The sequence below is a fragment of the Pituophis catenifer genome, unplaced genomic scaffold (genome assembly GCF_029215685.1).
Source record: "Pituophis catenifer annectens isolate HBS135680 unplaced genomic scaffold, rPitCat1.0.hap2 SCAF_10, whole genome shotgun sequence".
In the NCBI taxonomy this organism is placed as follows: Eukaryota; Metazoa; Chordata; class Lepidosauria; order Squamata; family Colubridae; genus Pituophis; species Pituophis catenifer.
The window spans coordinates 21,880,160-21,907,309 of record NW_027256890.1 but is presented as its reverse complement, the minus strand read 5'-3'; the positions used below and the strand labels follow the sequence as shown (position 1 = coordinate 21,907,309).

The following is a 27,150-nucleotide window of genomic DNA, read 5'->3' as shown; positions in this document are numbered from 1 at the left end:
GTCAATGGTATTTGTGATGCATTTTCTAATGTTCAGTTGACTGAGTTTCACGTTTAATGAACAAAGTAAATAATAATGTCAGTGATATCTGTGATACATTTTTAAATGTTCACTTGACTTTCATTTTTAATGAATAATACTGATGATAATAATACTACATTTTTAAATGTTCAGTTGACTGAGTTTCATGTTTGGTGAATAAAAGTAATAAAAGAATATAGTGCAATATCGAGTTTTCAATTTCAATTATATAGAATGTAAAGGATGTATGTTTGTGTTTTTATTTTTATACTTATAATGTACACTGAAGACAGCATTTAATTTCATTGCACCATATGCAATGACAATAAACTAAACTAAACTAAAAATTTATAATAATAATAATAATCGCAGACAGCTGACAGGTTCGGACAACAACCTAGATCCGAGTCAGCAGGGTCGGGGGAATGACTTCCCGCAGGAAGCTGCTCCAAAACGAGTCCCGGTTTGCAAGCCGGTTTTAGGAAGCTCATGGGAACGCGGCTCCAGAGTTGCATGCAAGCACCGAGCCCGGGAACGGTGTGCATGCAAAAGGCCGAGCGCCGAGTTAAAAGATTTTCCCATTTTCACGTATTGTGTGAATGCGGCTTTTTAGAGTTCGTAGTCAGGTCGATCCTGGGATGGCTCGCTTTTCAACCTGTCTCTCTCTCTCTCCCTGGGCGTATGGATGCTTTTTTTTGGAGGTCTTTACGAAGGATTGGACTAGAAGACCTCCAAGGTCCCTTCCGGCTCTATTCTGATGGGTTTTCAAGAAGAGATGGGACAGCCACTTGTCTGAAATGGTAGGGGGACTCCTGCTTGAGCAGGAGGCTGGACTAGAAGACCTCCAAGGTCCCTTCCAGCTCTGATTGATTGACAGTGAGAACAATGAACCAGTGGAAGAGCCTTTCTTTCTTTTCATTTTTTTTCATTCTGCAGTCAGACGAAGCGTCCTGTGCGACCTGCAAGCTTGCTGCGTTTTTCACACACAAACACCCTTCTTGCAGCCTGCAAGGCCGTTCTTGCAACGTTTAGCAACTTCTCTGGATAGCTGCCTGCCCAGCCTCCCGGTTGGCACCTGTCTAGGAATAAATCCATATATTATCAATGATATACCACATATATAGACCCCCAAGACACTTGGAAACTACCCACATCCGGGTCTCCCTGCTTGGGGACGTACACGACTTCCGCTTTGCTTCCAGGCCCTTCCGGGCGATCTCTCTATGGTACGCCCTCCCCCTCTGATTCTACAAACGGCCTCGCCGCGACATGGCGGTGATGTTGGGCCTCCAGAAACCGGAAGTCGCACTCCACGGATAGCGGAAACAGAGGTTCCGCTTGCCGGAAGTAGTTTCGGCCAATGCCGGAAGAGAAGGCCCCGGCAAACGGCGAGAGCCTAAGATGGCGGAGGTGGTGAGTGCGGAGGGGAAGGAAAGGTAGAGGAGCCCGTCGGCCTCGAGTTGCCCGCTTAATTTCTCCTCTTTTTTATTTTTATTTTGCAGGAGGAAGTGACCGAAGGGTGTAACCTCCCTGTGTTGCGCCGTAACCAAGAAAACGAGGACGAGTGGCGTGAGTTAACGGGGGAGGGAGAGGCGGGGCTTAAGGAGAGGGAGAGGCGGGGCTTGAGGAGAAGTGGGAGGGGCTTGAGGAGAAGTGGGCGGGGCCACGTGAAATGATCAATGGAGACCAAGTCCCATTCAGACCTTGTTGGTGGAAGGGTTTAAAGTGGGGAGGGGGAGTTGGTGGACAAGGGGGGGATTACAGCCAAAAATGTGGGGGGCTCCCCCCATGGGGGAGACTCTCCTTGAAGGGGTCCCCAAGATTAGGACTTGGGATAAGAAAAAAAATTTTTTTTTTAATTTAAATACGTTTAACTATATTTTATCTTTTAAAAAATTTATTTACTTATTTTTATTTATTTATTTATTTTATTTCAAATTTATATACCGCACCTTCTCCCAAGGGACTCACGGCGGTGTACAGCCAGATAAAAACATACAATACAAACATGAAGAACAATTAAAAGAATATATATTAATTTGGCCCCAGTTTAAAATGACAAACCAATTTAAAATTTAAAAATATGTTAAGCCTACATAATTAAATACATAATATTTATTTATTTAAGTATATTATTTTTATTTAAATATATTTTATTTTTTAAAATTTTATTTATTTAAATATTTATTTATTTAAATATATTTAAATATATTTCATCCTTTAAAAATTTATTTATTTATTTATTTTTAAAAATATATTATTTTTATTTAAATATATTTTATTTATTTAAATATTTATTTATTTAAATATGTTTAAATATATTTTATCCCCTAAAAATTTATTTATTTATTTTTAAAAATATATTATTTTTATTTAAATATATTTTATTTTTTAAAAGTTTATTCATTTAAATATTTATTTATTTAAATATATTTAAATTTATTTATTTATTTATTTATTATTATTCGAATTTCTATACCGCCCTTCTCCTTTCGGACTCAGGGCGGTGAACAGCCAAAATAAAAGCATTTATACATAAAGTACGATTAAAAATAGATTTAAAATAATTAAATTTGGCCCATAGTTTAAAATTTATCAATTTAAAATCCATATCAAAATTTAAAACCAACCATAAAATCATAAAATCAAGAGAGACCGGCTAACTGAAAGAAATAGGTTTTAAGGGCCCGACAAAAAGTCCGGAGGTCTGGGATCACTCGTATCTCTAGGGGTAGATTGTTCCAAAGGGTAGGTGCCACCACAGAGAAGGCTCTCCTCCTGGGGGTCGCCAGCCGGCATTGTTTATTGTATATTTTATACTTTATTAATTTATATATTTATATATCTATATCTATATATATATATATATATAAAACGGCTACAAGGATAACAGAAGAGTTGGAAGGGCTCCCGTAGGTCATCTAGTCCAACCCGCACCCCCTCCCCCCCAGAGCAAGCAGGAAAGCCTACCTCATTTCTGACAGACGGCAGGTGACCCTGTTTCTTCTTGAAAGCTTCCAGTGACCATTTGAAATCTGATTTTTTTCCCTCTCTCTATTAGCCTTGTTGTTTTTTTTCAGGCTTATCACTGTTATTCGGTTCTAATCAAGCCAAAATTACCTCTTTGAGCCTGAACTCTTCCTATCCTGGTGGTAGAAAGTGTTTTCTGGGGGAAAAATCGGAATTTTTGTGAGCCTTGGGGAAACTGGCCAGTCTTTGTTTTCTCCTGAAATAATCTGCTTTTTCTTTTCACAGCGCTGGCTGAAATCCTGAGTGTCAAAGACATCAGTGGCCGAAAACTTTTCTATGTTCACTATATTGATTGTGAGTAAACGAGGTGGAATCCTTGGATGGTTGGGAAGGAAAATATTGTCCCGGGCTTTTCTGGAAAGAGATAATGAAAACTGGGAGCTGGTTGGGCGGGTGGGGGTGAGCGGAGGGCCGCTACAATCCTATCTGGACCACTTACGAAACTGAAGTCAAGATAATTTACGACTACAGGTTGTCCTCGGCTTACGACCGTTCATTTAGTGACCGTTCGAAGTTACGACGGCACTGAAAAAAAGTGACTCGTGACCGTTTTTCGCACTTACGACCCTTTGCAGCATCCCCATGGTCACGTGATCAAAATTCAGACGCTTGATTCGTATTTATGACGGTTGTGGTGTCATTTGACCCGTCGCGACCATCTGAGGAGCAAAAGTCGATGGGCTTCCTACCTTAACAAACGGGGTGATTCTCTTAACAAGTGTTGGCAAGAAAGGTTGTAAAATGGGGCAAAATTCACTTAGCTGTCTCACTTAGCGACGTAAATGTTAGGCTCAGTTGCGGTCGTAAGTTGAGGACAACCTGGATACCCCAGGGATTGAAAATGTTGGCTTGTTATCAATGCCAGTTAAAACATCTCAGTTCTGGTGCCCAACTCAGTTTTTCCCAGTGATCCCTTCCCCAGACATTTGGAGTGCTAGGGGTGTGTATCTTGGGTTGTTGCACCTTGCTCTGTTCTGGCTGTGTCTGTGTTGTTAAGAAAATAAAACAATGAAGAGTAGGCTTCTATGAGAAGTGCAGAAAAGATTGGAGAATGGAAAGGAAGAAAAGCAAAATCTTTGCGAATGTCTTGCTGGAGCTTTTATTGTCGAAATTGGATTTTTGGACTTTCTAGATTTTTTTTTATTATTTTTTATTTTATTTTATTTTATTTTATTATGGATATATCACTCAGCATCTCCTGATTGACCCAAAGTCACCCAGCTGGCTTTCACGCCTAAGGCCAGACTAGAATTCCTAGTCTCCTGGTGATTTGCCCAAAGTCACCCAGCTGGCTTTCACGCCTATGGCTGGACTAGAACTCCCAGTCTCCTGGTGATTGGCCCAAAGTCACCCAGCTGGCTTTCACGCCTAAGGCTGGCCTAGAACTCCCAGTCTCCTACTGATTGGCCCAAAGTCAATCCCAGCTGGCTTTCACGCCTAAGGCCAGACTAGAACTCCCAGTCACTTGATGATTGGCCAAAAGTCACCCAAATGGTTTTCATGCCTAAGGCTGGCCTAGAACTCCCAGTCTCCTACTGATTGGCCCAAAGTCAATCCCAGCTGGCTTTCACGCCTAAGGCCAGACTAGAACTCCCAGTCACTTGATGATTGGCCCAAAGTCACCCAAATGGGTTTCATGCCTAAGGCTGGACTAGGACTCCCAGTCTCCTGGTGATTGGCCCAAACTCACCCAGCCGGCTTTCATACCTAATGCAGCACTAGAATTCATCGTCTCCTGGTTCCTAGGCTGGTGTCTTAACCCGTTAGAGACAAAACTGGCTCTCTCCCTCCCCTTCCTCACTTAATCCCTGTGCCTTTTCCTTAAAAAACAACAACACTGTGTCTTTGCCGTAACCTTACAGTCAACAAGCGTCTGGACGAATGGGTCACTCACGACCGGCTGGATTTAAAGAAGATCCAATTCCCCAAGAAAGAAGCCAAGACGCCCACCAAGAACGGGCTGCCAGGATCCCGGCCCAGCTCTCCGGAACGTGACGTGGTAGGGAGGCGCGTGGCTTCGGGGAAAGGCGAAGCATTCACGAGAATGTTTCGTTTGTGGGAGGAGAGTCCTAGCCATCTCGGAGGGAGGGGTTACCGAAATTCCAGCCCAGGCTATAACAAAACCCAGGTGTTACGGAAGTTTCTACGACGTTAAGGACGGGGAGGGGCGGGGAGTTTGAGAGCATTGATGGTTTCATTCTGCTTCTTCTCCCCCGCCGAGATCTCTGCCTGCAGCTTGGCCTGGAGACAGGGGTCTCCCCCGTACGTTTTCCCCACCACCCACCTCCCCACCCCGAGCAGGAACTGGCGTCCTTTCCTCTCCCTCCACATGTTGGTAATGCCCGCCTTCCTCTCTATTCAGAGGAAGACCTTGGATCTACAGCCAGCCACTCCATCCAGCGGTAAAACCCTACCTATCCCGGTGCAGATAACCCTTCGTTTTAACCTATCTAAAGAGAGGGAGGCCATCCCTGGCTCGCCCGACCAACCCCTCTCCTCCAGCTCCTGCGTCCAGCCAAACCATCGTTCAACGGTACAAAACTGGCACTCGGCCGCCACGGCTCGTTCCTTTGATGTCTCGTTTTGCTCGTTTGCCCATTTCTCAAGAGGCCGCACCAGCTGGGGGGGGGTTGAGTTAGGTCTGGGCTAGTGAGGGAGACCTCCGGGGGGTGTGGGGGGTGTACGTGTGAATGAGTGCATGCGTGCCCAGGGGCATTGTAGGTCCTTCCAGGGCCCCCCCACTTCTCTCCTAAGTCGAGCCAGGACAAGGCGGACGATGTCCCATCCCAGAACAGAAGGGAAAGAAAGACATTTAAGAGACCAGATCTAGCTAGGTTTGATACCGTGTTTCTCCAAAAATAAGCCCTCCCCGAAAATATTTAAACACATGCGCAGCCGGTCCCCGCCATTTCCTCTGGTTAGGGTTAGGGAGACAGAGCTGGAAATCGGGTAAGACAGCAAGAGGAGCCCCGTCTTGCTCCATGCGCCCCAAAATAATAAGACCTCCCCGAAAATAAGGCCAAGTGTTTATTTCGGGGTTCAAAAAAAAATAGGGTCTTATTTTTGGGGAAACACGATATGAAGTTTAAACCACTGGTGAAAAGGGTTAGCCATTCTATTACCGTTAAGCCACCGATTGAATTGCGTTACGCTTATGCTACAGGTAGTCCTCGACTTAAAAAGACCACGATTTCCGAAATTTCTCTGGCGAAGCGAGACGGTGGTTAAGTGATGTTCTGCCCCCATTTTGGTGCCGTCGTAAACTTCTGAACGGTCACTTAAGTGAATGGTTGTAAGTCGGGGACCTATCTGTATGAAGTTTCAGGCAGGATGGCATGGGCTTTTGACACGGAATTGAAGAATTGGCGGTCATAAACTGTTGGTGGCGCGGTGGTCAGAATGCAGTATTGCAGGCTCACTCTGCCCGACTGCCAGAATTCGATCCTGAACCAGCTCAAGCTTGATTCAGCCTTCTGTCTTTCCAAGGTCGGTAAAATGAGGAGCCAGATTGTTGGGGCAACAGGCTGACTTTGTAAATCACTTACAGGGGGCTATAAAGCACTGTGAAGCGGTATATAAGTGCTATTCCTGTTGTTATTCTATTCTATTCTGTTCTATATTCTATTCTACTCTAATTTTTTCTTATTCTATTCTGAATTCTATTCCATTCCATTCCATTCTAATTTTATTTCTATTCTATTCTATTCTATTCTATTCTATTCTATTCTATTCTATTCTATTCTATTCTATTCTATTCTATTCTATTCTCTATTCTCCTATTCTATTCTATTGAATTTTGTTCTATTTTATTCTATTCTTTTCTTTTCTATTCTATTGAATTCTATTCTATTTTATTCTATTCTCCATTCACCATTCTATTCTATTCTGTTGAATTCTATTCTATTCTATTCTCTATTTTCCTATTCTGTTCTATTCTATTCTATTCTATTCTATTCTATTCTATTGAATTTTATTCTATTGAATTCTATTCTATTCTCTATTGTCCTATTCTATTCTATTCTACTCTATTCTATTGAATTCTATTCTATTCTATTCTATTGAATTCTATTCTATTCTATTGAATTCTATTCTATTCTATTCTCTATTCTTCTATTCTATTCTATCCTATCCTATCCTATTCTATTTTATCCTATTCTATTCTATTGAATTTTATTCTATTCTATTCTCTATTCTTCTATTCTATCCTATCCTATCCTATCCTATCCTATCCTATCCTATCCTATCCTATCCTATCCTATCCTATCCTATCCTATCCTATCCTATCCTATTGAATTTTATTCTATTCTATTCTCTATTCTCCTATTCTATTCTATTGAATTTTATTCTATTGAATTCTATTCTATTCTATTCTCTATTGTCCTATTCTATTCTATTCTATTCTATTCTATTCTATTCTATTCTATTCTATTCTATTCTATTGAATTCTATTCTATTCTTTATTCTCTTCTATTGAATTCTCTTCTATTTTATTTTCTCTATTCAGTATTCTATTGAATTCTATTTTATTCTATTCTGTTCTATTGAATTCTATTCTATTCTATTTTATTCTTTTCTCTATTCAGTATTCTATTGAATTCTATTCTATTCTATTGAATTCTATTGAATTCTATTCTATTCTATTCTATTCTATCTATTCTATTCTATCTATTCTATTCTATTCTATTCTATTCTAGTGTTTTTCCATCTTATGCTGAAAACCCTTCCTACTTAGCCCAGTTTGAAACCAGTTTAACTAAAGAGATTGATTCTGTGACCTCCTTCTCAGTTGTGGCTGCTCTCCGTCTGGCACTGGGCCAATCGCACACCTTCCTTGCAAAATTGTCGTGTGAAAAATCTAAGGCGGAAGAAGCCATAACCAAACTTCTGTAGGCGATAAGCCATGGGGTCATATAAGAGGCGGGGAAGACCCAACTTTTCATCCCTTCTCAGCCCCAGAGCAGAGTTTGAGTCAGTCCTTTCCCTTCGCAGCTCACCAATCAAGGCGGTTCGACGGGGAAGGGGAGCTGCGCTAAGAGACAGGAGACCCGGATTCAAATCCTGCCCCAAAGCTCCCTGAATGACTCGGATCCAGTCTCATGTTCTTATCCCAAACTGCTTCCCGGTGTTATGGAGGAATCTGGGACTCCCAAACGCTATTTGTGTACCTTTTAAGTTGCCCAAAAGAAAATTAATCACGAAGGCCAAGATCCCTCAAGGCCTCGAACCAACATTGCAATCCCCATCACTCTTACTGGTGGGGTTCAGGAAGGAAAGCCACGCCATTCTTCCGAAGTGGGCTTTGTATCCCCTTTATTTCTCCAACCGAAGCCTCTGTAAAGGGCCTCTGGGCCTTGTTTTGTAGAAGGGGACAGGTTTTACAGGTAGTCCTCGACTTACAACCACAGCTGAGCTAAAGCGTTGAGTAAATCTTGCCCCCATTTTTACCACTCGGCATACCGCAGTTGTTAAAGCGAGTCTCTGCCGCTTCTTAAGTGAGTCACACCATTGTTAAGTGACTTTGGCTTCCCCACTGACTTTGTCAGAAGGTCGCAAAAAGGGATCGTGTGACACGCGCACCCACACAGAGAGACACTGCGATCATCCTAAATATGAGTCAGTTGCTAAGCGTCCCCGAATTTTGATCGCGTGACCACGGGGAGGGTGCGACGGTCATAACTGCGAAAAACTTAACTCGCTGTTTTCAGCGCCGTTGTGACTTCGAACGGCCACTAAGTGAAGTGTTGTAAGTCAAGGACTGCCTGTATTCTGTGTAAAGCAGCTTTCCTAAGCTACGCCCGATCGATCAAAGTTGTGGTTGTACAAGGATGGGTTTTCTAACAGGTGGGCCAGGGTAGCATCAGAGGCCCATCCCTCTTCCTGAGGCGTTAGATCAATGTTTCTTAACCTCAGAGACTTAAAAGATGGGTGGACTTCAACTCCCAGAATTCCCTAGCCAGCTTGATTTAAGATGGGTGGACTTCTACTCCCAGAATTCCCCAGCCAGCATATTTTAAGATGGGTGGACTTCAACTCCCAGAATCCCCCAGCCAGCTTGATTTAAGGGGTGGACTTCAACTCCCAGAATTCCCCAGCCGGCATATTTTAAGGTGGGTGGACTTCAACTCCCAGAATTCCCCAGCCAGCTTGATTTAAAATGGGTGAACTTCTACTCCCAGAATTCCCCAGCTAGCATATTTTAAGATGGGTGGGCTTCAACTCCCAGAATTCCCCAGCCAGCTTGATTTAAGGGGTAGACTTCAACTCCCAGAATTCCCCAGCTGGCATATTTTAAGGTGGGTGGACTTCAACTCCCAGAATTCCCCAGCCAGCTTGATTTAAAATGGGTGAACTTCTACTCCCAGAATTCCCCAGCTAGCATATTTTAAGATGGGTGGACTTCAACTCCCAGAATCCCCCAGCCAGCTTGATTTAAGGGGTGGACTTCAACTCCCAGAATTCCCCAGCCGGCATATTTTAAGGTGGGTGGACTTCAACTCCCAGAATTCCCCAGCCAGCTTGATTTAAAATGGGTGAACTTCTACTCCCAGAATTCCCCAGCTAGCATATTTTAAGATGGGTGGGCTTCAACTCCCAGAATTCCCCAGCCAGCTTGATTTAAGGGGTAGACTTCAACTCCCAGAATTCCCCAGCTGGCATATTTTAAGATGGGTGGGCTTCAACTCCCAGAATTCCCCAGCCAGCTTGATTTAAGGGGTAGACTTCAACTCCCAGAATTCCCCAGCTGGCATATTTTAAGATGGGTGGGCTTCAACTCCCAGAATTCCCCAGCCAGCTTGATTTAAGGGGTGGACTTCAACTCCCAGAATTCCCCAGCTGGCATATTTTAAGGTGGGTGGACTTCAACTCCCAGAATTCCCCAGCCAACGTGACTGAGGAATTCTGGGAGTTGAAATCCCCCCACCTAAAAATACGCTGGCTAGGGAATTCTGGGAGTTGAAGTCCACCGGTCTCTTAAAAGTTGAGAAACCCTGCTCCAAAGAGCGCCAGCCAGTCAGAGGCCTCCTATGATCCCTCTTCTCATCCCCAACTTCATTCCCCTGGACAGTAGTCGCAGAGGCTCCGGCTGGCCGACTTCTCTCACCAAACCCAGGCCAAGTCTCCCCATCTTTTGCGATGCTGGTGGAAAATTGGGGCGGGGAAGAAGAGTGGAGGAGGACGAGGAGGCAGGCCGCTCCCTAGAACGTGTTTGCTTTGGTCTCTTCCAGAAACGGAAGGTGGAGGTGGTCTCTCCCGCAACCCCCATCCCTGCTGTCAGTGAGACAACGCAGGCCTCGGTTTTTCCCCAGGTAAGTGCACGAAAAGGAGAATACAGGTGCGACTTAACGACCACGATTGAGCCCAAAGCTTTTGTGGCTAAAGCGAGACATTCGCGCCGTGAGTTTGGCCCTACTTTACCGCCTTTCTATGCCGCTGTCGTTAAGCGAATCGCTTGCGGTTGTTAAGTGAGCAACATGGTTGCTGAGTGAATCCGGCATCCCTGTTGACTTTGCTGGTCAGAAGGTCGTAAAAAGGGGATCGCGTGACCCTCCCTCCATCCCCCGGGGACACTGCAGCCGTCATAAATATGAACCAGTGGACAAGTGTCTGAATTTTGATCACGTGACTCTGGGGAAATGCTGCCATGGTGCTGCCAAGTGTGAAAAACGGTCACCAGTCACTTTTTTTCAGCGCCGTCGTAACTTTGAACGGTCACTAAATGAACTGTCCCAATGGGGTGCCCTCCAGACGCATCGGTGCCGGCCACGACTGCGGTATTCTAGCCTGCCCAATATCGAAGATGTCCACAGGGGAAAAGCTGAGCCAAAGGACACCTCTGCTCTCCCCCCCCCTCCAAGAGGTCTTTTGTAAGCTGTTTGGTTGGACAGCTGCACCTTCTGGGGATCTTCTGGCCTTCAACGCCATTTCTGACCCTATCGGAGCTGTAGGAAGACCCCAAAATGTTCCCATTCAGGTGCCTCCTCCTGCAGTCATCTCAATCCCCCTGTCCATTTCTTTTAGTAACCGGTCAAAATTATTACGACACTGAGAAACGTGACTTATGACCATTTTTCACGCTTATGACCATTGCAGCGGTCATGTGTTACGTGATTTACATTCAGATCCTTGACCGCTGACTCACAGTTGTGACGGTTGCATTGTCCCGGAGTGATGTAATCAGTGGTGAAATTCAATTTTTTTTACTACCGGTTCTGTGGGCGTGGCTTGGTGGGTGTGGCAGGGGAAGGATACTGCAAAATCCCCATTCCCTCCCCACTCCTGGGGGAAGGATTCTGCAAAATCCTCATTCCCTCCCCACTCCTGGGGGGAAGGATATTACAAAATCCCCATTCCCTCCCCACTCCTGGGGGGAAGGATATTGCAAAATCCCCATTCCCTCCCCACTCCTGGGGGGAAGGATATTGCAAAATCCCCATTCCCACCCCACTCCAGGGGAAGGATACTGCAAAATCCCCATTCCCTCCCCACTCCTGGGGGGAAGGATATTGCAAAATCTCCATTCTCACCCCACTCCAGGGGAAGGATACTGCAAAATCCCCATTCCCTCCCCACTCCTGGGGGAAGGATATTGCAAAATCCCCATTCCCACCCCACTCCAGGGGAAGGATACTGCAAAATCCCCATTCCCTCCCCACTCCTGGGGGAAGGATATTGCAAAATCTCCATTCTCACCCCACTCGGGGGCCAGCCAGAGGTGGTATTTGCCAGTTCGCCGAACTACTCAAAATGTCCACTGCCGGTTCTCCAGAACCTGCTGGATTTCACTCCTGGATGTGATCCTCATTTGCAACCTTCTGACAAGCAAAAATCAACGGGGACGCCAGATTCCCATGTGACTCGCTTTACAACGGCAGCGATTCATTAAACAGCGGTGGCAAGAAAGGTCGCAAAACGGGAGAAAGCTCACTTAGCAAATGTCTCGCTTAGCAACGGAAAGTTTGGGCTCGATTGTGGCCGTAAGTTGAGGACTTCTTGTAATGCCCTCTTTTGTCCCCTTTTTCCAGAATGGCTCCGCTCGCCGAGCCGTGGCTGCCCAGCCGGGCCGGAAGAGAAAATCCAACTGTCTTGGGACAGATGAGGTACATATCCGGGCTGGGAAATTGGTGGCGCCCATCTCTGGTGCCGTTTGGGAGGGGAGCACACCTGGCTGCTTCTCCCATCCCGAACGGACCCCCTTTTTGATTCTCGCAAGCAGGATTCCCAGGACAGCTCGGACGGGATCCCGTCGGCGCCCCGCATGACGGGCAGCTTGGTCTCGGACCGCAGCCACGATGACATCGTCACGCGCATGAAAAACATTGAATGCATCGAACTCGGGCGCCACCGCCTGAAACCCTGGTACTTCTCGCCCTACCCTCAGGAGCTCACCGCCCTCCCTGTCGTCTACCTCTGCGAATTCTGCCTTAAGTATGTCAAGAGCCTCAAATGCCTCCAGAGGCACTTGGTAAGGGGTCCTTATTTCCTCCATCTCCCCCCCCCGCCCCTCTCTCCCAATCTAGACTTGGATCAAAGTTGTTCTGATCCCATCTTACCGTATTTTTTGGAGTATAAGTCGCACTCCCCCCCCCCATCTAAAAGAGGGTGGAAATTTGGGTGCGTCTTATATACCGAATGTAGCCAAAAACGCGAGGCATGGAGGCGACGATGGTCTGTGGCAATCCCTGCAGCCTGGAACAGCTGATTGGGGGTATTCCGGGAGGTCGATCCACCCGCCAATCAGCTGCTCGTGCTGAATCAGGCTGCAATAAAGTGCTGAAGCTGACCTGGTTGTTTGCTATTTGCTGCAAGGACGTGTCAGAGTTTGCAGCAGCAATCACATCCAGAAAGCAGGATTCAATAACTTCTCTTTATATATAATATAACACATGAAGTAAATATACAATACCAAAAGCAGGTTTTCCAACGTGGTAGTAAATACAACCAAAATCACAAGCAGAGGAGAGGAGTTTCACTTTTAGTTTCAGAGATCAGCACAGCATGCAACTTTAGAACAGTTGAGCTAAGCCACGCCCAGGCTCCTTGCTGCCCTCTTCCTTGTTGCTCACACAGCAAATATTGTTTCAGTTTCCAAACAGCCCTCAACTCTCTCACACACTGACAGGATGCTGGTAGGCAGAGGCAGAATTTTTTTTTCTTATTTTCCTGCCCAAAAACTAAGGTGCATCTTATACTTTGGAGCGTCTTATTATCTGAAAAATACGGTATGTCCTTCCTTTATTTACAACACTCCGAAATCAGCTAGAGCATAGCAATAGCCCTTAGACTTATATGCCGCTTTACAGCTGTCTCTAAGCAATTTACAGAGTCAGCCTCTTGTCCCCAGCAATCTGGGTCCTCATTTTACCAACCTTTGGAAGGACGGAAGGCTGAGTCAACCATGAACCGGTCAGAATCGAACTCCTGGCAGTGGGCAGAATTAGCGTGCAATACTGCATTCTAACCACTGTGCCACCAATGGCTCATCCACTTTCCCATCGTCCCCAGCCCATCCCGCTGCTCTTTTCAGGCAACAATTCTGTCTGTCTGTCTCTTAGTTCTGATTTCAGTGTAGTTTTTAAAAATCATCTTCTCTGTAGTTTTAATGTTTTAATCTTTATATTTAATTTAAAATCTTCACCTCCGGACTTTTAATGTTTTATTCTTTCTCCTGTTTAACTTAAAATAGTTTTAGTGTTCTAATCATTCTTCTTATTTAACTTAATTTCTTCATTTTAATTTTTCTTCTATTCAACTTAAAATCTTCGTGTCTGTAATTTTAGTGTTTTAATCTTGCTTCTATTCAACTTAAAATCTTCATCTCTGCAGTTTTGATGTTTTAATCTTCTATTCAACTTAAAATCTTCATTTCTGCAGTTTTGATGTTTTAATCTTCTATTCAACTTAAAATCTTCATTTCTGCAGTTTTGATGTTTTAATCTTCTATTCAACTTAAAATCTTCATCTCTGCAGTTTTACTGTTTTAATCTTCTATCTAACTTAAAATCTTCATATCTGTAGTTTTAATATTTTAATCATTCTTCTCCTTGTTTTCTAACTTTAAGCTGTCCAGAGTCGCCTTATAGGATAGATGTGCGGCATAAAAACTTAATGAATAAATATACTGCTCAAAAAAATAAAGGGAACGCAAGCAGAAGACATCCGAGATCTGAATGAATGAATTAGCCTTATTAAATACTTTGTTTGTTACATACAGTAGTTTATACACTGCTCAAACACCTAAAGGGAACACAAAACTATGGTATGTAACGAACAAAGTATTTAATAAGGCTATTTCATTCATTCAGGTCTCGGATGTCTTCTGCTTGTCTTCCCTTTATTTTTTTGAGCAGTGTATATACAGGTTAAATTCTTGATTTAACAACCATTTTTCTTTGTAAGAAACACACCCAACTCTGTGGTTTCCTTCTCTGCAGATGAAGTGTGACTTGAGGCACCCGCCGGGCAACGAAATCTACCGCAAAGGAACCATTTCCTTCTTTGAGATCGATGGCCGGAAGAACAAGGCAAGAAAAATGCCCTTAGTGCTACATCTGGAATCCACCTGGTGCATTGGGACTACATTTCCCAGAGTTCCTTGCGGATCCACTGATGCGAGAATTCTGTTCTCACCCCTGTGAAACATGCTATTTTCTGTATGTATTTCAATTCTGGATATTTACAGTCGTGGCCAAGTCGTGGGAAAAGTGTGTTTTCTAAAACTGGCTAATAACACCACTTTTTTTGGAGTAGTACCATAAAATTATATATCAATGGAAAGATAATTTAATCAAGAATGTAATGCAATAACTTTTAGGAAGGATTTGCTATTAGAATAGCAGTTAACAGTAGAAAGAAGAAAAGTGAAACATGTAGAAAAAAACAAGATATACAAAAATGATCACCACGTCAGTTAATACTTTGTTGGGTGACCTTTAGCATGAATTACAGCCTTACAACGTCTTCCCATGGAGGGAACCAAGCCTTTGAGTTCTGCAGCTGTTCTAATGTGAAACCAAGATTGAATGGTGGCTTCTATGAACTGGGTTTTATTGCTGGGTCGCTTCTGACTAACAAAGTTTCTTGAGTCGGCTCCATAGATTTCCAATTGGGTGAAGGTCTGGGCTATTCCCAGGTCATTCCAGCAGTGGAATAGGATTATTTTGGTATAGGTGGCTGGGAAATAAATATAAATGTTAATTTGAATTAAGGGAAATGGTATCAAACTATTTATGCAACATATATAGGTAAAGTAATAAGATCTACTATAACTGACAATGTAATAATGTATAAATATTGAATATTTAAATTTTAAACTATATAAACTTTATTCGATACTATTTACATAATGTATATAACATAATTGCATGTAGCCAAACCGAAAACGTTGAATTGTTATAATTTTGTTTATTCAATAAAAACTCTTATATATATATATATATATATATATATAAAAAAGGATTATCTTGAAACTCCCCCCCAAAAAAGTGGTGTTATTAGCCATCAAACCTCAAAAATACACTTTTCCCAAAAGGTTTTCCACAATTTTGGCCACAACTGTAGTGTAAAGTTCTCCGACCTGAAAAGGCCCACCAGATGCAGGTACAGTCCTCAACTTACAACCATTCACTTAGTGACCATTCAAGCCAACGACGGCACTGGAGAAAGGGATTTAATGGCTGTTTTTTCACACGACTGTTGCAGAATCTCGGTCACGTGCTCAGAGTCCAGACGCTTGGCAACTGATTTATATTTATGACGGTTGCAGCATTCCCCCAGAGTCACATGTATCCCCTTTTGTGACCTTCTGATGAGCCAAGTCAACGGGGAAGCCAGATTCCCTTAACGGCGGTGGCAAGTTGTAAAAACGGGGCGTGAAACTCACTTAACTTTCTCGCTTAGCAACGGAAATTTGCAGCTCAATCGTGGTCGTAAATCAGGGATGACGTGTAGTCCTCGACCTACAGGTACAGGCAGTCCTCATCCTACGACCACTATTGAGCCCAAAATTTCTGTCTCTAAGTGAGACTGTTGTTAAGTGAATGTTGCCCATTTTTTGCTCCTTTCTTGCCGCCGTTGTTAAGTGAGTAACCCAGTTGTTAAGTGAATCCGGCTTCCCCCATTGATTTTGCTAGTCAGGTCGCAAAAGGGAATCACATGACCCCAGGACACAGCCACTGTCATAAATACGAGTCAGTTGCCAAGCATCCAAATTTTAATCACGTCGATCATGAGGATGCTACACATATGAAACTCGGTCGTCGTTTACTTTTTTCAATGCCGTCGTGTCTAACAAATGGTCGCTAAATGAACTGTTCATAATTCGAGGACTCCCTGTACCGTTGTCCCCGTCGTCAGGCAAGTTCTCGACGCCCCGAATGAACTGATTAATCCTAACAGTGTATTCATCCTGTGTTCCTTTTTTGTTCTTTCCTTTTCCTCTTCCAGAGTTATTCGCAAAACCTTTGTCTTCTGGCGAAATGCTTCCTCGATCACAAGACCCTCTACTACGACACGGATCCCTTCCTCTTCTACGTCATGACCGAATACGACAGCAAAGGCTTTCACATCGTCGGCTATTTCTCCAAGGTAAGTCTCCTCTCGATTTAAAAAAAAAAAAATCCGTTTTTCTGTTCTCTCTCTGTGTTTGGAGAGCCAGGGGATCAGCGTGCAGTGTCTAAGCACAAACTTCGTCTCGGCAAACTTCTTTAATTCATACGTCTCTGAATTCCTTTCATTTACAGTCCGCAAAACTTGATAAAAGAGTCTTTCAGAGGAAGGTTATCAACACCCACCTTATCTCGCGTGGAACGCTGCCAGAGAGCTAATTTCCAGACGCAGGGCAAGGCCAAACTTGGCACAGAGTCACAAACAGAATTTTCAAATCTTGAATCGGCCGGATGAACTCATTGCTTCCTGCAAAAGCTCACATCCCTTTCGCTTCTCTTTTATGCCTTATGGGAGGGGCCAATCATCTCCAAGCCTTACTCCCAAGTCGACCCTGTTTCCTTAATTGTTCTTGTCATCCGGCAGCTCTGAGCATGTGCACACTGGGAACAGGCTCCCGCTGCTCTTCTGCCTCGCTGATGTCAGACTCTGGAGATTCCAGAGGTAGCAAATTACTACCAGATGGCCTTGGCTCCCTCTCTGCCTCCGACTCAGAGCCCTCGTCCGAGCTTTCCCCAGCCCCCAGGAGTGGCCCATGTTCCTCCCCAACCTCCTCACTGTCCGAACTCTGCTGTCAGCTCCGCTGGCTACTGGCGGGCCACAAGAGGTCTTCTAGTCCAGCCCTCTGCTCAAGACAAGACCCTATATTGAATAGTTTGTCCAGTCTCTTCTTCAAAACCTCCAGTGATGCAGCACCCACAACTTCTGGTGGCAAGCTGTTCCACTGGTTAATTGTTCTCACTGTCAGGAAGTTTCTCCTTAGTTCTAGCTTGCTTCTCTCCTTGGTTAGCTTCCATCCACCTAGTCAGCTATCATGCCTAAGGCCAGGACTAGAATTCACCGTCTCCTGGTGATTGAGCCGAAGTCATCCAGCCGCCTCTTTTTTTTTCCTAAGCTAGGACTAGAACTCACTGTCCCCCGGTTTCTAATGTGGCACCTTCACCATTAGACCAGTCATGAAATTCATTTTTTTTTTTACTACTGGTTCTGTGGGCGTGGCTTGATGGGCATCACTTGGTGGGCAGGGCAGGGGAAGGATACTGCAAAATCTCCATTCCCTCCCCACTCCAGGGGAAGGATACTGCAAAATCTCCATTCCTTCCCCACTCCAGGGGAAGGATACTGCAGAATCCCCCTTCCCTTCCACTCCTGGGGGAAGGCTATTGCAAAATCTCCTTTCTCACCCCGCTCGGGGGCCAGCCAGAGGTAGTATTTGCCGGTTCTCCGAACAGCTCAAAATTTCCAGAACCTGTCAGAACCTGCTGAATTTCACCCCTGCACTAAACTAAACTGGCCAATTCGGTTCTTGTTTGAAACTCTTTATATTCAAATTCCAACCTTTATTGTCACAGTAGAACATGTGCACAATGAGATTGGCTGAGCCTCCCTTCGTGCACCCCCCCCAACACTACAACTCACAGCGGAAGACAAAAATCCTTAGCCAAATGAATCCTACTAACAAACAAACACCATGTGAATTTACTGCACGTCGCGCCGGCCCCGCAAGTCAATCGTACTACCCTGTTCCCCTGAAAATAAGACCCAACCGGAAAAATAAGCCCTAGCATGATTTTTTTAGGATTTTATTTATTGGTTCGATTTATATGCCGCCCTTCTCCAGAGACTCAGGGTGGCTTACAATGCGTTAAGCAATAGCCTTCATTCTTTTGTATATACCTGCTTAGTAGGGCTTTCGGGGCCCCCCCAAACAGTGTTCTTTTTTTATACAAAGTCAGCTTATTGCCCCTACAATCCGGGTCCTCATTTTACCTACCTCGAAAGGATGGAAGGCTGAGTCAACCTTGAGCCTGGTGAGATTTGAACTTGCATTAATTGCAGGCAACTGGTGCAAATAACAGTGCTTTAGTCTGCGGCGCCACCAAGGATGCTCGTAATATAAGCCCTACCCCAAAAATAAGCCCCAGTTAAGATCGGCTACGAAACGGAGTCTTTTAGTACTGTATTTCCCCCAAAATAAGACCTAACCGGAAAAATAAGCCCTAGCATGATTTTTCAGGTTGCTTGTAATATAAGCCCTACCCCAAAAATAAGCCCCCATTAAGATCGTCAACCAGACGGAGACATCTAGTACCGTATTTCCCCCAAAATAAGACCTAACCGGAAAATTAGCCCTAATGCGTCTTTTGGAGCAAAAATTAATATAAGACCCGGTTTTATTTTGGGGGGGAAACACAGTATGTTGCTGTAATCTCAGATTGACTTGTGAGCCTGATGTTTAGCAGCGCTACGCGGGTGTAAGCAATTTTTTTTTTTTTTTTAATTTGATTTATATGCCGCCCTTCTCCGGAGACTCAGGGCGGCTTACAATGCGTTAAGCAATAGCCTTCATCCTTTTGTATATTTATACAAAGTCAGCTTATTGCCCCCACAAACTGGGTCCTCATTTCACCTACCTTAGAAAGGATGGAAGGCTGAGTCAACCTTGAGCCTTGGAGAGATTCGAACCAGCAGTAAATTGCAGGCAGCTGTGTTAATAACAGGGTGCTTAGACCACTGTACTATCAAGGCTCTTTTTGCCCCTTGTGCTACACTGTGCACACATATCCATACACATATTATTCCAAGCCCCACACACCGATACTGGGACCTTGGGGCCACTGTGTGTGAACGCACCGCCATGTTATATGATAAAAGCCAAGGAAACTTGGCTTGTCGGGCCGATCGGCGTTTGGCCCAAAATCTCGGCAAGGTTGGAACGGGAAGGGCCCGATTCTCACGCACCGTTTGTCTCGTTTCTTCATTGCAGGAAAAGGAGTCCACCGAAGATTATAACGTGGCGTGCATTCTGACGTTACCGCCTTATCAGAGACGGGGTTACGGCAAGCTGCTGATTGAATTCAGTAAGTGAGCCCTTCTTGTTTTGAATTTAACCTCGACTTACAACCTCAGCTTAACAACCATTCGTGCAACGGCAGCAGCTCAGAGTTAAAACGGCACTCAAAACAGTGACTTAGGACCTGTCCTCACACTTACGACCATCATCCAGCATCTTCACGGTCACGTGATCCAACATTCAGGCACTTGACAACTGGCCTGGTAGTCCTCGACCTGCAACAGTTTAGTCACGGACCGTTCAAAGTTACGACGGCACTGAAAAAAGTGACTTGCAACCATTTTTCACACTTAACGACCGTTGCAGCGTCTCCCGTGGTCGCGTGATTTACATTCGGGTGCTTGATGGCTGATTCGCATTTACGACGGTTGCAGTGTCCCCGGGGTGTTTGTGTGTGTCACATGATCCCCTTTTGCGACCTTCCAGCAAGCAAAGTCAGTGGGGGAGCCAGATTCACTTAACAACCGGGTTACTCATTTAGTACTGCGGTGATTCGCTTAACAGACGTGGTGAGAAAAGTCGTAAAATGGGACCAACCCGCTTAACACACATTTCACAGACTGACATAAAATTTGGGGCTCGATTGTGGTCGTAACTCGAGGACGACTACCTGTAACGGCCGCATCTTGGGGTCAAGCGGTCGCCATTTGTAACCCATCCCAGCTGGCTTCCAACAAGCAGTGAATAGAAGCTGGATTTGTTTAACGAACGCATGATTTGCTTAACAACAGTAGCAAAATGGGCCCAAACTCACTTAAGTCACTAAACAACTGCCTTTGCTTAGCAATGGAAATTTTGGTTGCAAATTGAGGCACCACTTATACTTCAATCCCCCCGTCCTCCCCCAAATGATCCTGGGTCTATTTCTTAAAATCCTGGCTTGTTCTTAACTCAGTTCCGTCTCTCCTCTCCAGGTTACGAGCTGTCCAAAGTAGAAGGGAAGACGGGCACCCCCGAGAAACCCCTCTCGGATTTGGGGCTCTTGTCGTACCGCAGCTACTGGTCCCAGACCATCCTGGAGATCCTGATGAATCTCAAGCTGGAGAACGGCGAGCGCCCGCAGATCACCATCAAGTGAGCGCCAAAATTAGCAGGACATGCAAAAACTGTAGGGAAGGGCGGTTTTTCATCCCTCAAAATTTGAGAACGGCAATCTCTAATCTAGAAATTTTGATGTTGTGGGTGGGAGATGGGATGGGACACAAGGCAGGGATGAAATACGGAAGAGATTCTCAAAAGAGAGGGTTGGACTAGATGACCTCTGTTTAGCCCCCTTCTTACTCTCTGGTCTTATTCAAGTCTGATCTATCCATTCAGCTCCGTGATTTATTTATTTAAAAAAAAAAATTTGGGGGGGGGGGGGTTGCCTATTGGGCAAAATAGCAGTTTCCTTTTTTGCCTTCTCCCGTTTGCCAACGGAAAAAGAGGGTAGGACTAGATGTCCTCTATTTGTCACCGTCCCACTCTGTGATCTTATCCAGTCTGATCTCTCCATTCAGCTCCATGATTTATTCATTTTTGCTATTGTTGTTTCCGATTGGGCATAGATGACCTCTGTTAGTCCCTTTCCCACTCCGTGATCTTTTTCAGTCTGATCTCTCTATTCAGCTCCGTGGTTTTTTATTTTATTGATTTATTTTTTGGTTGCCAATTGGGCCAAAAAGCAGTTTCATTTTTGCCTTCTGTTTGCAAAACGGAAAAACAGAGGGTTGGACTAGATGACCTCCGTTTGTCCCCTACCACCACCCCCCACACACCCAGTCTTATTCAGCTTGAACTCACTCTCCATGCAGCTCTGTGATTTTTTATTTTATTGATTTATTTTTTGGGTTGCCAATTGGGCCAAAAAGCAGTTTCATTTTTGACTTCTCCCTGTTTGCAAACGGGGAAAAAAGAGGCGTTTTGGTCCCCAAAATGTAAGCAAGCAGAATTGCCCCAAAATTTAGTTCTCCAGTACTAAATCTCATCGGGGATGGCTCTCTTTTTTCTCAATGCTTTCTCCGATCCTGTCCTCCCTGCGCGCTTCCCCAACTGAAGAACATTGCGTTAAAACATGACAGATAAACTAAATTAGAGCATTTTCATTTTGATTAATTTTTTGGGTAACTAAAGTTATGAACAGAAGCCACGTCCAATTTTTTTTTTTAAATATTACCAAGTGCAACCATCCTCTATTCAAAACATCTAACCCAAAATCCCTTATCTAATGCATCGATACCGCATTTCTCGTGACTGTTTCAATAGGGATGGCTAGCTTTTTAAACTACCTTATTGTTATTTGTTAAATCTTAAATCTCAATTATGCAAATAAATATTCGGTCAACTCCTCCCCGTCCCATTATTGCAAAGAAATATAAAAGCCATCCAGAGTCAGAGCAGGATATATAACAAGCTTTCCCCCCCCCCCCCCCCCATCATTTCTCTTTGCAAAGGCTGACGTCTGCTGGGAAATCTGGACGTGATGGCATCTGGGAGATTTAGATCAGTGGATCCCCCAACCATTCTGGCACCAGGGATAAATGGAAGACAAAATTTTTGGACGGACGGGATGGGGCGGGGGGGAAGGTTTTCACAGTGCAAATGAATATCCCAAAGTTGCTTTTTCAAGAGGCAATTAATTGGAGTTCCTTTCTTTTTTTCTTTGAAGACATTTCGCTTCTCATCCAAGAAGCTTCTTCAGCTCTGGATGAATGGTGGGGAACGGAAGGATTGATACTCCTTGCAGACAAAGCTGGTCATTTGCATCCTTTTTAGAGGGTCGTCGAGGCCACTTGGAGGTTTAGCTGTGTCCTTGGGGTCACCTGAGTTGTTTCAGGAGTTCCAAGAAGGCTCCACGCCCGTTTGCACCACTCAGGACTCAGATAAAACCTCCAAGCGGCCTCAACGACCCTCTAAAAGGATGCAAATGACCAGCTGTCTGCAAGGAGTATCAATCCTTCCTTTACCCACCATTCAGTCAGAGTTGAAGAAGCTTCTGGGATGAGAAGCGAAACGTCTTCAAAACGGAAAAAAAAATCAAGAAAGTCCCGTTGCCTCTTGAAAAAAGCACCACGACTTGGATAACTGAGGATCTCCATAGACGTGTGCAAATGAAGATTTGCTCACTCGTCTGTTTGCTTGCGTGGCCCGATTACTATCGGGCCACAGACCCGATTACCAGTGCACAGCCTGGGAGGGGTTAAGAGATCCCCGTTTTAGACAGTGGAATTCTGGGAATCTGAAATTGCTTCCAAGCGCGGCGGTTTTTCTTCCCCTTCATCATTTTAATTGCGTTTTCTTTCCTTCCCCCCCCCTCCGCATCTTTTTCCAGCGAGATCAGCGAAATCACGAGTATCAAAAAAGAAGATGTCATCTCCACGCTTCAATATCTGAACCTCATCAATTATTACAAGGTAAATTTACCCCTCGGGGTCCTTGATCCATGGAGAAGTTTAGCATCCCTTTGCTTTTTACTGGTTTTTCCGAAATGATAAAATAATCCACATTTTTTGTAGCAGGCAAAATCATCATCATCATCATCTCTTTTATTCATTAACCATGAAACTCAGTCAACTGAACATTTAAAAATGTGTCCCAAATACGAGTGACTGGTGCTTAATGGTTGATAGGCGTTGCTGCCAGCATCCTAGGTATCAACCAAGTATCTTCTTTACTTTACTTTTACTTTTATTTGATTTATATACCGCCCTACTCCCGAAGGACTCAGGGCGGTGAACAGCCAACAATAAAATACATACATACAAAATTTAAAAAGCAGAAATAAAATCGAATTAAATAGTTTGGCCCAGACAGATTAAAACCCCAATCAATTTAAAACAAATTAATATATTGAGTATTAAAAATATTAAAAATATTAAAATTGTTTAAAAAGAAGGAGAAAGTTGGCCAGGCCCGCCTGGTGAAATAAAAAGGTCTTTCTTAAAATATATGATGTTCTGAGTAGCGCAGTTTTTTTGCAGTTCCGCTGGTGGTATTGCAGGAAGCTGCAATTTCTTGATGTGTTTTGTAAAATTCTTGGACATGGTACCAAGTACCCCGATGACAATGGGTACCACTGTTACATGTTTCATCCATAATTGCGTAGTTTCGATGGCCAGGTTGCGATATTTCATGATTTTTTTCCAGTTCTTTTTCTTCAATTCTGGCATCTCCTGGTACAGCAGATATCAATAAACTGTACGCTTTGGCCCTCCGTATTATTTTATTTTATTTTATTTTTTCATTTTATTTTATTTATTTTTTATTATTTTTATTTTATTTTATTATTAGCACGTCAATGGTATTTGTGATGAATTTTTGAATGTTCAGGTTTTTTTTTTTTTTTTTAATTTGATTTATATGCCGCCCTTCTCCGGAGACTCAGGGCGGCTTACAATGCGTTAAGCAATAGCCTTCATACTTTCGTATATTTATACAAAGTCAGCTTATTGCCCCCACAATCCGGGTCCTCATTTTACGTACTTTAGAAAGGATGGAAGGCTGAGTCAACCTTGAGCCTGGGGAGATTTGAATTTGCAGTAATTGCAGGCAGCTGGTGTTAATAACAGTGCTTTAGTCTGCTGCGCTACCAAGGCTCGTTGACTTGAGTTTCATGTTTAATGAATAAAAGTAAATAAATTTTTAAATAATAATCAGTCCTTTATTTACAACCACTCGTTTAGTGACCGTTCAAAGTTAAAACAACACTGAAAAAAGTGACTTATGACCGTTTTTCACACTTAGGGCTGTTGTAACGTGCTCAAAATTCAGATGCTTGGCAACTCACATTTATGACAGTTGCAGTGCTCCAGGGTCACATAATCCCCTTTTACGACCTCCTGACCAGCAAAGTCAATGGGGGGGGGGAAGCCAGATTTGCTTAATGACCGTGTGACTATCTTAACCCCTGCAGTGATTCGCTTAACAAACTGTTTGCAAGAAAGGTCGTAAAACAGGGCAAAACTCACTTCACAACTCGTTCCGCTTAGCAGCAGAAATGTTGGGCTCAATTTGTGGTTGTAAATCAAGGACTTGGCATCGTTTGTCATGAGAATGTAAGTCAGAGAAGAGCATCAAAGAGGATTAGGGGATGATTGGAGGCTAAAACATATGAAGAACGGTTGCAGGAACTGGACATGTTTAGTTTAATGAAGAGAAGGACTAGGGGAGACATGATAGCAGTATTCCAATATCTCAGGGGCTGCCCCAAAGAAGAGGGAGTCAAGCTATTCTCCAAAGCCCCTGAAGGTAGGAGAAGAAGCAATGGGTGGAAACTAATCAAGGAGAGAAGCAACTTAGAACTAAGGAGAAATTTCCTGACAGTGAGAACAATTAACCAGAGGAACAGCCTGCCACCAGAAGTTGTGAATGCTCCAACACTGGAAGTTTTTAAGATGTTGGATTTGTCTGAAATGATATAGGGCCATGATGGCGAACCTGTGGCACACACAGCCCTCTCTGTGGGCATGCACACCATTGCCAGCTACTCTTCTGGTTTCTAGCGCACCCATGCACGCCAGCCAGCTGATCTTCATGGGCGCTATAGCGTTTTCAGGCTGTTTTTCAGCTGTTTTGGGGCCGTTTTCTGGCGCTCCAGCGCCTGGCGTGCATGTGCGCGCTGGAAACCAGAAGAGCAGCTGGCGACAGCGCACGTGCCTACAGAGAGGGCCTGAAAAATGGCCTGGAAATGGCCCAAAAAACAGGTATGTGTGCGCCGGCCAGCTGGTATTTGGTTTCCAGTGCTCTAAGCGCACGCACATGCATGTGTATTCCAGTTTGGGTGCTGAAAATGTTCCCGATCACGGATTGAGCGGGGGGGAGTGGGGATCAGAATAGAAGATCTCCAACGCCCCTTTCAGCTGTGTCAGGGTTCCAAGTCTCAAATCCAACGAAATCAAACTCCCGAGGCGTTGAGTTTCCTCAAAGCTAAATTTTATTAAGAGACGTCATCTTGGCACGTCTGGGAAAACCCGAAATCTTGAGAGCTTCCGGGTTTCCCTCACTCAAAAGGAAGTCCCTTCCCCCTGCACCCACACGCCCATCACACGAACCAATCAATCAGGTACCCTCCGGAACAGAAGATAACCTCCTTCATTCTTCTCAGCACAGCTGCAGGTCACAACGGCCTTGACTCTCTGGAAATAACGTTATTTTGACTACCGACCATCCTCACGCCATACAATCCCCTTCCCCCCTTCCCATTTTCCCCACGGTAGAATTTGGTGACAAGATGGCTCCCAGGTCTGACCCCCTTGTGGTTCCGTTATTCCCCCCAGGGACAATATATCTTGACTCTCTCCGAGGACATCGTGGACGGACACGAGCGGGCCATGCTGAAACGAATTCTCCGCATCGATTCCAAGTGTTTACATTTCACCCCGAAGGACTGGAGCAAAAGGGGGAAGTGGTGAATTTAAAGACAACACCCCCCCCCCGGGCCCTTTGAACTTTGGCAAAGGCGGGGGGCGGAGGTCCAGGACCTCGGTGTATAGCGGTAGCAGCAGGATCAGGCTGACACTCACCCCTATCCCGGACTCTGAACAGCCCTGCGCGTCCTGAATGGCCTTTTTCCGAGACGGGACCCCGCCAAGACTTTGTGTACAGTAGTTGAAAAAGCACAGAACGGCTTGGGCTCGCCCTGCTTATTATATACGTTCAGACATTTGCTGAATGCTCCCCACAACCTCCAGGTTGGGGGGCCGACGGGGTTTCTGGGGGGTCCCCCCCACGAGTCCCATGGTGCTCCGGATAACAGGAAGAGTGGATTTGCGGGGTGGTCCTTCGGAGTGGCCAGATAATGGATCCCTTCCCTGATTTTTTTTGTGGGGGGGAGTGGGAGATACAGCACTTTGGGACTGAAACCTGGGGCGTGGGGGGGCACAAGGCAGGACTCCCCCCCCAATCGTCTGCAGCTCAGAAGAGGGGGTGTCCCACGGGCCTCTTCGTCCAGGAAAAAGCCCCGAGAATCGAGGAGAAGAGATGCACTTTTCTCAAGAAGCGACAAAACTCACCTCATGTCTCTGATTGGAATAAATGAACAAAGTCCTTTTTTTTTTTAAGGAAAAAGAATTATTTCTGTATTTTCTTTTATTTTTCTTCTTCTTTCGCTTCCCTCTTCTCTCTTTTTCTTCGCTTCTTCTCTTTCTCTCCTTTTCCCTGGGCCTATTTCTTTCCTCCCTCTTCTTTTTCTTTCTTTGTTTCCTTCCTCCCTTCTTTCTTTTCTTTCCCCATTTCTTTGTTTCTTTTCTATTCCTTCCTTTTTCCCTCCCTTCTCCTTTTTCTTTCTTACCTCTCCCTTTTCTTCTCTCATCTTTCATTTGTTTCCTTCCTTTCTCTTCCTTCTTTCCTTTCTCAATTTTTGTTTCTTTTCTATTCCTTCCTTTTTCCCTTCCTTCTCTTTTCTTTACCTCTCCCTTTTCATCTCTCATCTTTATTTCTTTGTTTCCTTCCTTTCTCCTCTTTCCTTTTTTGCAATTTTTGTTTCTTTTCTATTCTTCCTTTTTCCCTTCCTTCCTTCCTTTTTTCTTTCTTACCTCTCCCTTTTCTTCTCTCATCTTTCTCCATTTCTGTTTCCTTCCTTTTTCTTCCTTCTTTCCTTTTTTGCA

At 44.4% G+C, this 27,150-nt stretch overlaps 1 protein-coding gene across 4 annotated transcripts; it reads left to right on the top strand.

The window, feature by feature from the left end:
* Nucleotides 1–1,370: 1,370 nt before the first annotated feature.
* Nucleotides 1,371–26,614, top strand: KAT5 (lysine acetyltransferase 5). Of its 4 annotated transcripts, none has more exons than XM_070950515.1 (14): nucleotides 1,371–1,434; nucleotides 1,524–1,590; nucleotides 3,277–3,345; nucleotides 4,914–5,050; nucleotides 5,414–5,584; nucleotides 10,278–10,358; nucleotides 12,075–12,149; nucleotides 12,263–12,514; nucleotides 14,484–14,573; nucleotides 16,495–16,635; nucleotides 19,481–19,574; nucleotides 20,482–20,641; nucleotides 22,878–22,959; nucleotides 25,822–26,614. In XM_070950515.1, the coding sequence occupies exons 1-14, from the start codon at nucleotides 1,423–1,425 to the stop codon at nucleotides 25,954–25,956; spliced, it is 1,566 nt and encodes a 521-aa protein (XP_070806616.1). In that variant the 5' UTR covers nucleotides 1,371–1,422; the 3' UTR covers nucleotides 25,957–26,614. The 4 variants fall into 4 exon arrangements, with proteins under 4 accessions (XP_070806616.1, XP_070806617.1, XP_070806619.1 ...); XM_070950516.1 differs by having other exon boundaries at nucleotides 1,391–1,434; nucleotides 12,266–12,514; XM_070950518.1 differs by lacking the exon at nucleotides 5,414–5,584 and having other exon boundaries at nucleotides 1,391–1,434; nucleotides 12,266–12,514.
* Nucleotides 26,615–27,150: the final 536 nt, after the last annotated feature.